Raw genomic sequence first — 16,469 nt, 5'->3', positions numbered from 1 at the left:
CCCACTGCCCAGGGGGCCCCACAAAATCCAGCAGTTATACTATATAGGCCCCTGTTGTATGAAAAATTCTAATATTTATATTAGTTGTATGCCTGGGATTTAAATGAAAACCACAAAAACATGCAATTTGCTTAAATAATTTTTCCAAATATCTCTTACCTCCCTATAAATGGTTTAGTCCGATCTAAAGTATTTATTAATTATTCAGTCAGTGACAAACATCAGATGGACCCAATAAAATAGTAAGTCCCACCCCAGCTCGTGAACAGAACCAATCAGAGTTGAGGCGGCAGGTCCTGAAGTTAACGATGAACTTGGTGGAAGAGCAGGAGATTAACTGACAAAATGTCGGGGAAAAGAAAACATAAATCAGGGTACCAGAAACTCTATGAAAAGAAGGAGAGGGAGGCCAGGAGAGGAGTTGTATCACAGTCGATCAAGACGTTCTTAAAGACAGGTTGTATTGTTATTTTGCTGGGAATAAGAAAACTACCGTCTACAGCCTGCCGGTACTGTCACTCTCCATTAGCCTATCGGTGCACACCACAATCGACCGAATGATTACGTGGTCAAAATTCCTATCTTTTTACACTATTGTAAATAGTTAAAAAATTGACACGAGTCACGACGCATTGCATTATGCACCTGACCTGCCGGCTGATGATGTATTTATTAAATCAAGAAAACACGAATACAACACACTGCACTTGAATGAATACATTTTAGCTTTATTTAATAATATTATCTTTATTAAAAAACAAGACAATAATGACTTTATTTTTTAAATTTGACTGCATTCTTGTCAATTTATAAATGTTTACTTTATGAAGTATAACAGACTGATGGGGAAAAAAACATTATTTTGCTGCTACTTTTTAAAAATTGGTTTTATTATTATTTAACAATTTATTTTTATTAGTTGTAATTTTTATATACATTTAACTTTTAAAATAAAGGTTTTACAACAACATCACCATATTCTGTTATATGTGGGCCTCCATACTCATCTATTTACAGTATATGTTATCGGTGGAGGGGGCCCACATCAATATTTTTTCAGGGGGCCCCGAATCCTCTAGCTACGGCCCTGTGTATGTGAAAAGAATGAAAGCAGTTCTGAATAACCAGTTCTTGGTTCTCACCCCTAATGATTTCGCATTCTCCAGGCGTTTTTGTATTTCCAAGTTGGACACTCAAAGAAAAGAAACCTAAAGGTGAACACAGTAGGAAGATGAAGAACAGACCCATTGTAGTTCCCCATAGGGTGAGTCCCGTCTTAGAGGGAGGTGACCAAAGACGTGTTTGTGTGGTCCAAGACAGCTGCTTCTGAATCCCGCTCATCTTTGTCAGTGAAGGACAGTAAAGTATGAACACACACATCATCTCTGTGCTTACAGCTGAGATATTGTTCTTTCATGAGCAGAAGCGAAGACTGCAGGCTGTGTTTTTGGGCCGTGTTCCTACTGTCACGCTCTGAGCCCCTCTGAGCTTTACCACTTTATGAGGCCTGTGTTTACACTTTCACAAAGTGTGTGTGTGTGTGTGTGTGTTCTCCAAGTCACCCGCAGTGCAAAAATGTGTGTCCTCGGGCTTCTTGTTGTAATTCAAGGTAGGCAGTGGCGTTGAGTTCACATCCTCTTGCCCCTCACAGCATTTCTTTTGTCTATTAATTTTTCAATACAAGACTAGAACGTTTGTTAATGAACTTGCCATGCGAAAAAAAATTTAAGGTCACATTGTACTCTAGCAAAGACCTGTTCACGTAACAACTGACAAAAACTGTAAAACAAAGTGTTTCGGAGGTTTATTTGATTCATGTACTGCAATATGATGTAAATTTAACAGGAGCATCATGCAACAAGGTTCAGTTTGTTAACTTTAGTTAATGCATTGACATTAAAATAAGTCTTTTTATGAATTTAGATTTTAGTTTTAGTTTAGCCTTGGCAAATAGCTTAAATAAAATAAGTTTAAAGTCCTCCTGTGGTGAAAATCAAGCTCAGTCAGTTTCTGGTTGAAACATATGGCTGAATTAAACCGATATTTTCACTTGCCATTGTGTAGTGTTTACTACAGTAAAGACCGAATGGATCAGGTATTCGGAGCTGGTGCGAGTGAGTGGAGGCGGGGCTCATCTGCATATTCATAGATAAACATATTCTAAATGAAGCAAGGGTGTAGTGTTACATTCAAGCTATTCAAGGCATGAAGAAATTATTTTCACAGGAATTTTTTTAATGTCATTTTGATAATCACAGATGAGTTTAAGGGATACAATTTTTGACTGCAGGGGGACTTTACGTTTTTTTATATTTAATTTCAGTTATCGCTTATTTTATGGATATTTAACTTGTTTTTTATGGTTTTAGTTTTACTTTTAGTTAACTATATAATAACCCTGCATTGGACTACAACAAAATGGGTTTGCTGTTCAGTGGTCTTTAACAGCCCTGAGGCGAAGCTAGTGATAATTAACTTATGTTTAAATTTCTCGTCTGCCAAGAACACATTCCTCGCCCAGAACCGAAGCTGGCCAGAAGACGTCCGTGAATCTGTTCTCGGCACAGCCGGCTCTGCTGATGTAGGTCCAGGTCATTAGGTTGCGAGACGTTATAAACATTGACTAATGGGGTTGTGTCATTTGTTTTCCGTTCAACTTCATGAGCTCACGCCTGCTTCATCTTGCCTGGTGCTGATTTGCATTTAAACCTCTGAAAACCTGTGAGATAATGCTGATGCAGATGTGTGAATAATCAAACGCTTGTATTTCCTTGCTTGTCTTTATTCTAGAGCACGTTCTGCTGGTTGACGGAGCATCTAAGGATCTCCATTTTGGGCCAAACACAGAACCAAATTGAGAACGAATGTCTGATAACGAAAGCCAGGCTTGTAGAATGATCCGGCATTCCCACACTAACCCTAACACGCTTTTACACACACTGCGGTCCTCCAGGTGAGCTTTCATAAGAGTCAGGTGTTGTGTTGGAAAGTTGATGCTTTGGATTTCAGAGATGGACTACGCCTCGAGTTGGCAGCAGTGCTGAGCTTTATTATGTGTGGGCCATTAATGGCTTTATTCCTTGAGTCATTCCGCCCTTTTCCAGCAGTGTTTCTCTGTATCCTGACAACAAACACCAGCAAATCGCTCTCAAAGCATCCTTTATTATTGTGTATGGAAGATGTTGGACAGGCATTAGTGATTGAGAGCAGCTGTCTAGCTAGCAGACTAGCAGGATGAACCGTCTACTAATTGGACATCCCGCCAATCCCATCTCTAGCATTCATCACCCCGTTTCTACAAAATGCTGAAGTTTGAGCAATAGTATCCCAGCTTGTTATCTGTCATTTCTTCATCCCTCACCATTGTTCAGTTAAATCCCCCTCCATCCTTCTCTTTCACTCTACTTACATTTGCGGTCCATAAAATCCACATGCCTCATGCAGAGCTCTGTGTTCACTACATTCTTCTGTCATTATTCTTTAATTTTCTCTATTTTTCTTCATCATTCCAGTCTTCCCAATCCCAGTCTTCTCTATCTCCAATGCTAGTGTCAGCATTCTTGTGGTCCGTGGCCCCGGGGCCGGATTCAAACCCTGTGAGAGGCCAATCCAGACGGCTCATGCGCCTTTCAGATACTCAATAATCTGTGTAGCAACCACTAGGCTATATATATGAGGGAAAATATGTCTTTATTTGAAAGATTTTTCGATTTTGATACCTTCAAAGCAACTTGAACTGCTGATGAACTGGCCTGTGTGGTTTTGCTGCAGAAAATCTGATAAGACCGAAGACAATCTCCCCAATGACTCTCCACCACTTCGCTCCAACATAACCCGTCGTCTGATATCGTTGGTCTGTTTTCCTGCTACTGATCCAACATCAAACAACAACCTCACAGTCAGCAATGGACAAAAAATATACCAAGCCTCTTAGCAGTGAATGTGACTTCACAAATTGTAGCTATTTTGTAGCTATTTTTATGTCCATCGTTATGTGAAATTACTCGCCGATCTAGTTCATTTTGTCATTAGTTATATATGTAATGTATGCCAGAAAGAGCTGTTTGTGTAAACCTCACTCCCCTGGCCTAAAGAGGCGCACTAGCGGAGACACCGGTTCCCCACGCTGGAGACACCGGTTCGAATCCCGCTCGGAGCGGGTTGAGTAGGACAGGTTACATTTGGTGCCGTGACCCGGATAAGAGTGAGGTTTAGGGGGGTGAGTGTAATGGAGGCAAGCTGGTAAGAGCTGTTTGTGTAAACCTCACTCCTCTGGCCTCAAGAGGCATGCTAGCTAGAGACTGCGATCTTTAGCTCCCTTGTCAGCGATCCTTTTTCGAGGCCTGCACAGAGCGGGTCGAGAAGGACCGGTTTCATATATTCTAATAAACATTCACTATATTGGATTAAAACAAGTGATCTGATCTGTTGTATTTTGCAGCGTGTAATTGACCAAAGGAAATTTTTGTTTAGCTTTTTTAGGCTAGAAACAAGCTTTACGCATTTCTGTCATGACAACTCTCTGAGTGTTTGGCATGGTAATGGATATGACAATGTTGATATGTTTGGTCTTAACGGAACAGATCTGCTACACTGCTGCTGCTGCTGCTACTGTTGGTTATTGCTGCTGCAGAGCAAGCACAGGACTCGCTACTGCCAATACAAGTAAGACATGCTGCTGCTGTACAGTATTGCATACATGAATTACCTGTAGCAGATCTATACAGGTGGAGGGTTTCTGAAAGCGCACTGCAACAGCAAACACTTACCAAGTATTTGTAGGTTGAGCAGCTATATCACACCTACTGACCGTGGACTAAAAAATTGGAAACACTTCAGGAGTTACAAAGTCGTTATTTGATTGGTTGAATTCTACAAGATTTCTGGGAGACGTGTGCGTCGCATTCTTTAACAGTCGGCCTGGAACCAAAGCCGTTGTGACGCCAAACCCCCTCATGGAAAAAGAAAGCTGTCGTGTTTACAACTGTGACAGTGAACGCTTATCAGGATCAGAAGTATGTGAAGAATGTGAAGTTTGAGTTTTACACGCTGGTCGGTTATTTTTGGGATATCGACATTTCATTTTCATGACTGTGATTGGTTGCTTTACATGTCAGTCAGATGTCCTCTTTGACAAATGAAAGCTGCTATGGAGTCCAGACCTTCTGTCTTCAGTCTACATTAACTTACTTTAACTATCTTGATCAATAAGATTCTCTTCTTTGAATATGAATATATCTTCTGGTGTACGATTCAGTTTGCTTTATTTGTTTAATGTGGCTCAAATGTTCAGTCTGTCCAGGAGTGGGTTGTACTGTTGGTGTACTGTTGGTGTAATAAATAAAACACGCAGCGCATCAGACTATTCAGTTATTTAATTCAGTTGCAGTCTTTGATTTGATAATCACACTATATTGTAGGGGTGTAACAATATATCGCGTCACAATATATCGCAATACAGAAATGCAACATTATGTATCATGGATAGTGACAATATGTATTTTGTATAGTTTAGAAAAAATTCAAGTTTTCAGAGTTAGTGTCAGTACTATATTAAACCTCTTTATATATAATGTTGAATATAATGTATAATAATGCAATCTGGGAATATTTGTGGGTCCTGATAATGCCAGATGTCTGATGTTACCAGTAAAAAGTGGCCTATAAATTATTTTAAATATATCTAGTCAGTGACAGTGCAAGCATATTCATCTAAAATAATTCTGTTTTCAGCTTCAGAATCATGAATATTTTTATTCTGGTGTCACTTTTGTCCTGTGCATTGGGTTTCCAGCACCAAGTCCAAGCCAATTCATTTACACCCACAATGTAAAAGCAAATTTAGCATTTTAATCAACAGTGCATTTTTTGTTAACCTTTTATCATATGTCTTGGAGTATCGCAATAATATCGTATCGTGAGTTCAGTATCGTGATATGTATCGAATCATGACATGAGGGTATCGTTGTTATAATTGTGATAATTGTGAATCGTTGTTATATACAATACTTATATTGTGATAATCGTGCAACCTGTATTTATTTATTTTGATTATACATTCGATATGAATAATTATTAGCTTTTCATCAACATCCGAACCCCCTGTAGTTCTCACGAATCTCAGTTTGGGGAAACCCTGGTGATAAGGTTTGTACTCTAGTTTTTGCCTGTAGGTATGTAACATGTAAAAGTAGGGTATTAATGGCAAGAGTGAGGCATAAACCAGGAAAAACAAATGTGTGGAGGAACCTCTTTTCCTAAGAAACACAAACCTATGTTAAGCCCTGGCGTCATCACCCTAGAACAGTATGAAAACGGCATGACAGAAAAAGAAAAGAGAGAGAGAAAAAAAACAAGGAGCAGAACAATATTTACTCAGCAGTAATTTTCTGTGGAATTTTTTTGGAAGATAATTTGAAAAAGTCAGCTCGGGTGTCTACAATAGGCCCTTTGAGCAGCTCAGTTTGAGTCTGGCTTTGGAGTGCAGCCAGAGAACCAGCTCTCTTAAAATCACAGAATAAAGGAGACCTTTTGTTGAAAAGCTGGAAAGCAGACGCACACACACGTTCAGCTACCCACTGCCGTCGACACAACACACCCGCCTGTTTCTCCTGTGACTGACGTGTGCTTGTACGTTTCGCTGGTCAAATTTGCCTCCCTCTGATGTCTTAGTTATTGTTCTCTCAGTTTGAGTCAATAGGTAATGCTGTGTGAGAGGTTCTGTTGTTTTTAATTGTTTGACATGATCACGCTCATTACTAATGGAAATGCCATTCGTGTTGGACAGCGGTGGGCTGTTTTATGTGTTTGTGTTGTTAAACGGGTTTAATATACAACAGATTGCAGCTGGATGGTTGTAGATAAGCAGACTTTGGAAGTAGTGCGAACTTTTGTTGCGAACCCTTCCAAATGTACCTGTAAAGCAGGTGGGTGGTCAGTAAAGGATGTGTGTAATAACAAACAATCCTCATTATGTTCAGTCCAGTGACGTATGGAGGTGAAACTGCACCTATTAGATTTGGCAATTGTTTGTTTTTAATAAAAAATCCCGTTTACCTCAGGCTTTCTCCATAAAAGGAAAATATATTACCTTTCCCTGGCACTCAAATCCTAAAATTCCTCATAAAAGCTTTGTGTGGTGCGTTTGCAGATGGCATATAGGATGCTAGCGCTCTCTCTCTCTCTCTGTGTTCACATTTATTTGCATCTATTAAGTGTTATTACCAAACACATTAAACAAAGACATACGTTCAACATCAGTAAACCTAATTGACTCTGCTGCTAATCAGACCAGCTAGCTTGAGCGAAAAACAGAAGAATGTAAAACTAGTTTATTTTTTTATTTGTTTTATTTGCAGCTTTTTGAAAATACCATCATACATATACACACATCTCCATATAGACAAAAGAAAGGTATAAAAAAAGAGCTTCCCAAATTAAACAGGGAAAATTAGAGGCAGATCTTATCAAAAATATTCACAAATATTTTCAATACTTCATACTGCTGAGATATTTTCCAGTTTGCATATTCCAACAACAACAGCAACAACAACAACAAAAAAAGATTACAAATCCTTCTTCTTTTAAGCAGAAGGTTTCACAATTTCATATTTACATTTTTTATTTTATTCATTTTTTTTTTGGGAAACATCATCTGACAGGTTGTAGAACAAGTGCTAAAATAGTAACACATTTCCTCACAGAGGTAAATCAGCACAGCTCCCCACTGTCTCCGTTTGGCATTTTGCAGTAAACTTTGCTTTTAAGAATCCACAGTATCTGTGGCTTAAATTTCAGAGTGATCAATGACAGGACCTCAGTCATTTTTAGGTTGTTTCATGCTCTTTCGTTGTGTCTTGCACATGAATGGTAGTTGTAGAATGGTAGTAGAGTTGTCAGTTGGAGTGTGTGTTTTTAGCTAATGCGAGCTAGCCAAAGAACACTGTAGTGTTTTTGAACATATTAATCTGTCAAAACGGTGTTGACTGCAAGTGACTGCAAGAGGAAACTCTCTGCTGAGTAGCATGTAAATAGTGCAATGGCTAATTTGGCAAACTGACAGAATTTTTTGAATAGTGATATATGAAACAACCCCTTTTTGGTATTTAAATAAATATTTTAAAAAGATCCCACCAATTTGTAGCTTTCAATAATATATTGCTAGACTTATTTGTTTTTACAACAGAACATAATGTATATTAATCTGCTTTTCAATCAGCCATTTCCATTTAACTTACGTTTTGTCTCTATTTCTTGGGGGAATAGGGAATAGGGGCTAAAATATAGAGGAGGGATTTAGTTTTAAGTCTGAATAGACTTTTAACTGCTTAGACTGTCTGCATTTCTAAACTAAAGCCTTTGATACACTTGGTGGCACAAGTACATTTTAATCTTCAAAGTTTTTAATCTGGTGTTTTGTCTGCTTTTAAAGTCACAAGATATGGGGGAAGAGCAGCCGCCTGGTAACAGTCACATACTTGTACAAAAACATGGTACAGATATAAAACAAAGAAACAATGCCTATCAGTTAGACAAAGCATCATAAGAGTCAGCCTTGTTACTTAAGAAGTTTATATTTTCAATATCTTCAATTGCCCACTCAAATGTAGGACTTACGGTTCACAGTTAGTGCAGCTCCTAAGAGTTGCACACAGGTGCTACACATCAATATTTCGGCTACATTTTTTTTCAGTCAGCCTTATGTCCATTTTACGACTGGCAGCCATATTAAAATTTTAAAAGATCTTTAGTTGTAAGATTGGCTTGTAGAGTCTTTCCATTTTTCAGATGATAAAGGGCACTTAGGAGGATGTCATTTTGACAGAAATGTCCTTACAGGATTGCACCAGGAATCACCTAAATGCCACTGTCTCTTTGCAAAAAAGCTGGTGGCTGTTCTTACTGTCCTCTGTGGTCCCCTGTAAAGCAGTATAATTCATGCTTTAGCATGTAAGTAAGTCACAAACCTTTTGCAATTATCAGAAATACGAGGGTTTTAAACTGTTCATGTTGTTGTTCGCAGTACAGTGATCTTGCATGAGGGGCACCTCGTAGTCCAAGCCACCATTCTGCGCGGTTGATGGACAGGATATAATCTCTTGCTTTTGGGGTAGTGCCCCATTGTCCATACCCTCCAGCTCCAGCTGTGACGGATCACATTCTAAGTCCAGGTGTCCCTTTGATTTCTTTTTGTGCATGTAGCAAGCTACTCCAACAGCCACAGCTATTAGGACTAGCAGAAGAAGGATGGCGACTGCAGGAATGATCATCGTAGTGAGCTTTGGGTCCTCCAGTCGTGCTCCAGTGGGAGTTAGCTGTTGACTGACCGTCTGGGCCTCTGTGCATACACGATCCAAGCCCCCAGGTTCACCCAACGGACTGGCGCATACAGAATATGTAGAGTTTGGCTGAAGTCCACGCAGCGTGTACTCTGGATAAGAGGGTGGAACGTTGAGCTGCTTGGGACGTTTGTCCAGTCCAGAAAGGTTCTTGTAAGTTAACTTTACACCACGGATATGCGGGCGCATATCGATGTACCGGTGAAGGTCTAAGAGTATAGAGGAGCTAGTTACCATTGTTGCAGTTATTTCAGGTTCCATAGTGCCTATTATTGTAGGGAAGTTCTCATGGGGTGGTGGGTTTTTCTCATTTTGACAGTATGGCCCTGATGTTCCCGGTAGACAAATACATTCCACTTGTCCTTCGTTGTCCAGCCAACATGTTCCTCCATTTAGACAGATATTGGTTGGGCAGAAGGTTGATCTTAGGTCTGGGTCGATACTAGTACTAGGGGTGGGAGGTGGAGGGTCATTGTCGGTTTCCGTAGAGGGGTTATCACTAGGTTTGGCAGGGAGTACTGCATGTGTTGTACTTGGTAAACTGGTAACCAGAGCTGGCGGTACTGCAGTTGTCTTTACTGTCCGAGTCGTAACGATTGTAGTAATCGGACATCCGAATTCTCGGTGCCCCAGTCTCTCCAGCACCTTCCCAGAGTTAAAAGGAGGAAAGTGGCAGCGGGTCTCTTCCGTCCTACCCAACTGAATTCGCTTGTTTCGCAGCCAACTAGGAAACCAAGCCAGATTGCAAAGGCAATTGAAAGGGTTTTCCGCGACAGCCAGTCTTTCTAGGTGAGGAAAGAGCTGGGATAAGGTCTCTGGTAACCCTTGCAAGCTTAGATTGCTGATATCCAGCTCCTGAAGCTCTGAAAGTTTCTCAAAGTCTTCCCATTTCATAGGTCCCATAGGATTCCCAGCCAAACTGAGACTAACCAAGCCCCTTGCTTCCCGCAAAACTCCTGGAAAGGTTGTTAACTGATTGTTGGAGATGTCGAGCTCATGAAGGTTCTTGAAGCTTCCTAAGAGCTCCTCGTTCAGACTGCTAAGCCCCAGCCCACCCAGTTTCAGTGACTCCAACTTGGGTGTCTGGAGGTCATTTGGCCCTGGTGAGGGTATGCTGTTAAACCGTAAGTCTAGCAGAAGCAGATGGGGCAGTTTCAGAGCAGGCATTGTTGTCAGTTTGTTTCCTTGCAGCTTGAGCTCCAGTAGCTGTTGTAGTCCATCAAAAGCAGCAGGATGTATGTACTCTATAAAGTTGCTGTAGAGATATAGCCTCTCCAGAAGTTCCAGTCCAGCAAAGCTGTCCTTGGATATGTGAACGATCTGGTTAGCCGACAGGTCCAGGTTGTGGAGAGAGGACAGGGGTTCAAATACGCGATCTGGCAGTTCGGTCAACTTGTTCTGACTTAGATCCAGCATCTCCAGGCTGTCCAACTCAACAAAATCCTCTTGGGAAAGGGACTCAATGCCGTTCTTGAACACATAGAGATTCTTAGTCGTTGTGGGTACTTCGCTGGGCATTTTAGTGTCTTTGCGGCTAAAGCAGAATATGGAGTCTTGGACTGCGCAGGTACAGTCCTTCGGACAGGTGTCGGCCAATACCGGGGATGACCAGAGTTGATAGAAGAGGAGGGGCAGCAGTAGAGGGAGGAAGAGCTTCATGTTGCTGCCTTCACATTCACCCCTTCAAGCCTGCAATGCAACAAGAAAACCAAGTATACATTTGCTCAATCAACTTCATATTGTATTTTTTGACTTTGAAACAACACAACTTGACAGTTAAAATTTGTCAAAGTTTAGGGATGGCATGAATCAACAACTGAAACTTTAAAGTCATTTGCAAACAGTTGAGTACTTGATAAAGTTACTCTTTTGCTTTGTATTGCCTCTCAGCAACTTCAAGGAATACTGCAATACATGCTGTGTTTTTTTTAATGAGGTCAGTCTTTTTATGTGGCTGAGTAAAAGGGTTGCTTTAGACCAAGTGCTTTCAAAGGGTGATCAAAGGCGAGATCTTGTTGTACTCAAACAATAGATTGTGGTAGTGATGTACATGCCTGCTGGACCCTTACACTGGAATTCAGGGTGATGTTTGTTGACCTTATTTTTCTTTGTTTATCAAACAAAACATTTTGAATTCCATATAGTTGACAACAAACATATGGTATATCAAGGTATTTTATGAAGTACTCTTTCAGGAATGGTTGAATGTTATATAATAAGTGCCCTAATGAACATCGTCTAACCCGCTTTGTGCATCATTCCACCCACAAGTCATCTAATTGCAGCTGTTTGATTAACATTTAGTTCCATCGTCGTTTACAGCACAAATACTGAATCATTGTTGCACATTAGCTCATAAGACTTTACTTGCCTCTTTTTGGGAGTTTGTACACTTTGTGTCTTTCTACAAACATTCAGTCATTTCATATTCATTCATTTTATATTTAGATCCAGAGATGCACTAATTTACGTCAATAACAGTCAACAGCCACGTTTTTTTTTTTTTGGACCTGAAGACCTGACCTTGAACACCAGACACAGATCTCATCAGATGAGCTCAGACACCTTTAGGGAGGAACGTGAGAGTCAGGGAGGAGAGCGAGAAAAAGAAAGATAAAGGGATATGAAGCTGGGAGACTGAAGTGAGCTGGGGAAACAGTTTATCATCTCCTGTGAGATCAGTCGCTGCAGTATCTGGCCTTGAAAGGAGGGGTGGAGACGTTTCGCTCTCCCTTACGATTTTCCTCCTTCTGTTTCTCTCCTGGACAGTGTGGGGGGTTTCTTGTTAGAAGTTCATGCTGAGGTGAAATTCTCTCACTCAGTTTTATTGGACAGTACAGAGAGATAGTAGGATCATTATGTTCCCTCCTGCTGCACTATTGAAGCATCACTCTCAATGCCCTGCTGGTGATCCCTGCACTGTTCGGCAGTTATTTAGGAAACGTCTCAGAATCTAGTTAGCTTTTTTGGATGTATTTTATTCTGTGTAAGCTGATAGAGAGTTGTTCGTTTTGTTGTGAGGTCAATGTAAGTTTCTAAAGATCTTTGTAATAACATCTGGATATTTTTAAAATATATTTTAAGGTGCATTCTTGTTGACAACGAGTGGAAGTCATATAGATATGCAGTGCTTCTATGAAGTGACTTTATGTTAACTTTGTAGCCTGACACACCTCACAATACCAGTATGTAGGTGTTAAGGAAACTGTTTTTCTTATGTCACGTCCATCAGCAACACATTTGGTTTCCTATAAATAAATTTGGTACAGTCATCCTGAGAGTGAAAGAGAGAGAGATGATTTGCCTGTTTTGCCATTTTCTTCCCTCTATGTCTAAAAAGCAGTGGAGCAGGTTTAGACATTCCTGTTGCTCTGTCCCATTGACTTGCTGGCTGTGATGTAAGCATCTGTCTTTAGACAGTGGGTTTAGTTGACGCTCTGTGCAAATAAAGCAGGGACTGCTGCCAAGCACACGCATATTTTTCTGAAACTAATCCTCTGCTTATTACGTGTGGGTCTGTCTGTCTTTTTTCCTATTTAATGAAACTTTTTCTCTGCACAAAAGCAAAAAGAATGTGTCTGAAATGTCAGTACTTGGAAAGAAGATCACATAGGGTTCAAAAGGACATGAAAGAAAGTGCTTTGTTATGTTCGGGCACTGATATCGATTCACTCGTATTGGCATTGCACTCTCTGACATGTTTTGACACCGTATACCTGTTGATCGTGTAATGAGCTCTAGCTGTGATCTATCTAGTTGGAATGATGTTGATCAACAAGATCTTACGACAAGGTTGGGTGAAAGAGTAACACGTGCACCGTTTCCTTCACCAAAAAGCTCTCGCTGGTCTCCATTCAGCGATGCGTAGCGCTTCACAGTCCGGGAGACCTGATTAGTTGTTTGACTAGAGGCAATGATGGAAAAAACCACGCTTCCAGATAACCTGATAACAGGTGGAACGCTGTGGCTTATGCGCAGTTAATCATGAGGGGGGTCGTAGGTCACCGCCGTCCCATGGTGTTTGGCTCTCAGAGTACCGTGGGAATGTTGTGAAGTGAATTTGTGCGATATTAGAGGTGGACGAAATAAATGCATAGAGCAGAATTATTAATAGCTGCCATTTTTAGCTTGTAATCCATCCTGCATTGCTAAAGATATGAACAATACTCAAATCAGAACGAGAAGAGAGGTGCTATCCTCAGAGCTATTTAGAGCATATAAAGAAGTCTGAAGATTGAAGCACTACTAAAAGACGAAAGGCTGAGATTGTGAGCGATGAAAATGAGGCGTAAACCAGGGAAAGACGCAAAGAAAAGCCCTCCGAACATCAGGGTGGTGTTTTTAAACATGAAGGGAAAGTGGATATAAGATACAAGAAAGAAAAACCAAGAAGGAGGAAAGAAAGGAAAGGCTTTCTGTGATAGATTTGCAGTCAGAGGGCAAAGTCCACTTCCGTCCCTCAGCCAGCACAAAGCATTCAGACTGTGGCGTAGTGTTTCACAGCATCATCTGGCATGTGAAGAGAGACCTGCCGAACCTGATAGATGAATGAGGATGAAGTAAAACCTCAGTCCTCCCTTCCTGAACTTTAGGGAAGCCGAGCTTGATAGAAAGATCAGAAGGAAGTGTGTAGGGCTAGTGCACACTAGGATCAAGGGGAAAGTACTCTGTCGGAGATGTACCTTTTTTCAGTAGCATGACAGCAATATCTTAGCTTGACTGTACTTTATCAAGTAGAAGCGACTCTGAGTGAAGGGAAGCATCTGGCGGAAAGATGAGGCTTGGTATGAAGATAAAGCTATTGCCTAAACATCGTTTTTAATTTTGGCCGGTGTTTATCCCACTCCGCATCATTTCAAACCATCACAAGAAACAATCTAGTCAGCCGACAGAGACACACGGAGTGGGAGTTGAGTCTGATTTCAGATAAACCTCCATCCAGCTCACACAGATACTCCATCTTCCTCCTTCACTTCAGCAGCCTGCGACTTATCAAGCCGCAGATAAAAAACACCTCTCAGGGATTAACCTAAAGCTCTCAGATCTGCTCTGAGTGTCTCTTCAGTCAGACAGAGCAGCTGACCTGTCACATCTATATACATATCACTTCAATAATAGATTCGCCATCAAACTTTAACATTATAACTACAACTACAAAAAATGCACATCCCTACTAATCACTGACTTTAAAGATCGGTAACACTTTACAATTAGGTTTCATTTCTTTAACAAATGTTAACATGAACTAACAATGACAAATACTGATATTGTTAAATGTTAATTTCAACCTTTACTAGTTCCTTATTAAAATCAAAAGTATTTATTAATATTATTTACACCTGAGCTAACATGAACTTGTATTTTTATGTTAACAAGGATTGCTCATTGTTAGTTAATGCATTAACCAATGGGAGCTTATTGTAAAGTGTTACCAGGATCCCTCAACATCTTTTTCAGTTCCCCTTTTCCGCCGTCAATGTGTCATTCAACCAGCTGGTGCTTTGCATATCCCCGCATGGGACTATTTAAAGTAATGTATTTGCCATTGAAAATGTGTTGATTTAAATAGAAAGCTGTTGATCAGGACGTTATTGCTCAAGGCTTCTACCAGAAAAAAAAAAAAAAAAACTAAAGAAAAGGAGCTGGGAAAGGAAAAGTCTTGTCTTTTCAGCATAATCTAAAAGCAAAGAAAACAACTGCGAGAAAAGAAGAGAGAGGCATGGAGAGAGGAATGGCCGAGAAAGTGAAATATATGATAAATATAATAAATATTATGAGTAGGCCTACATATTGACAGTACTAAATAAAATTAATTTGGTTCTTAATTTTTACAAAGTTACTAATAATATATATATTTTTTTACATTGCAATTTAATATATATATATATATATATATATATATATTTATTTATTTTTTTTTTAATATGCATTTTACTTTATATATGTAAAATTTTACTTTATTATATATTGCTTTATATATATATATATATATATATTATTGTTATTATTATTATATATATATATATATATATGTGTGTGTATATATATATATATATATATATATATATATATATATATATATATATATATATATATATATATGTGTGTGTATATATATATATATATATATATATATATATATATATATATATATATATATATATATTTTTTTTTTTTTTTTTTTTACTGAGGCTGATAATGATGTATCATGGTAGGTTATTGTACAAGAGTTAATTATCAGCTACTGTATAGATATTTTTGGTACTTTACAGCCAGTGAGCACTTCTAGACATCATAGTTGCTTCATTAACCCCTAACGCCAACATCATTGTCTCTGAGAGATGAAACATGAAGTCTTCCTGTTAACTGCCTCACCTGACCACAGCTGGACCCTGTTACCCACAATGCACCAATACCATCCCTCAACCTGAGCGTGCATGGCCATAAAACACTGATTCGTGACAGCGGGGAGGGAAAACGTACACAACTTTTGCTCCATGAATAATCCCACAGTGAGCCGTAAAAACTAGGGAGCATCGATGCGCACTATGTTTCCTTAATAGAAGTTCTGAAGCATGAAAATTATCATGCAAGTCAACTCACTGCACATAATGACACGCGATAGATGTTTTTAAAAATATAAACCATTATTTTATTATATTTTAGCTTAAATATACATTGCTAGACAGGTAATTAACATAATCTAGCTAACATTTATCATTTATTAACGGTTGAAATGTTGCACCTATATGTAACAATCAAAGCATTTATCATAATGTACTTTAAATCACATTAACAAATAATGTCAGAAAGATATCAGCTCTGCTGTTGATCATAAATACCAATAGTGATGTTGTACAATGAGGACGTCATGTTACTGGAAATAGAGTCGTCAGTGTCCCAATATGTAGTGAGCCAGGGTCCTTTACTGTCCTTACCAATGCCCCGAATTCATGCGCACGATATACGGATTCATGACCTGAAAGCTAGTGAGCTGATTGAGACGCACCCAAGATGAGTAAACCTTCATTCAGAAGCCAAAGTCAGTTTGAGCACACGCCACTTTTAACAGGTAAACAGTTTACAGGAAGTGTTTCAGTGTTATGTAATGCGACTATACCTGCTAAACTT

The 16,469-nt window shown here is 39.4% G+C and overlaps 2 protein-coding genes across 3 annotated transcripts in view; one reads left to right on the top strand and one right to left on the bottom strand.

The window, feature by feature from the left end:
- Window positions 1–16,469, top strand: part of coro7 (coronin 7) — a 142,133-nt gene that overhangs the window by 75,756 nt on the left and 49,908 nt on the right. The gene's annotated exons all lie outside the window — the stretch shown is intronic.
- The window catches only part of vasnb (vasorin b), a 29,582-nt gene continuing 20,467 nt past the window's right edge, over window positions 7,355–16,469 (bottom strand). The window contains exon 3 of one of the 2 annotated variants that reach the window (XM_084129885.1): window positions 7,355–11,027. In XM_084129885.1, the coding sequence (XP_083986011.1) occupies window positions 8,979–10,997 (2,019 nt within the window). In that variant the 5' untranslated portion in view covers window positions 10,998–11,027 and the 3' untranslated portion in view covers window positions 7,355–8,978. The remainder of the gene's footprint in view (window positions 11,028–16,469) is intronic. The other variant, XM_084129886.1, reaches the window with a different exon arrangement.

This window comes from Abramis brama (assembly GCF_963993115.1).
Source record: "Abramis brama genome assembly, chromosome: 1".
NCBI classification, from domain to species: Eukaryota; Metazoa; Chordata; class Actinopteri; order Cypriniformes; family Leuciscidae; genus Abramis; species Abramis brama.
The sequence above is the reverse complement of the archived record's forward strand: the minus strand, read 5'-3'. Positions and strand labels throughout refer to the sequence as shown.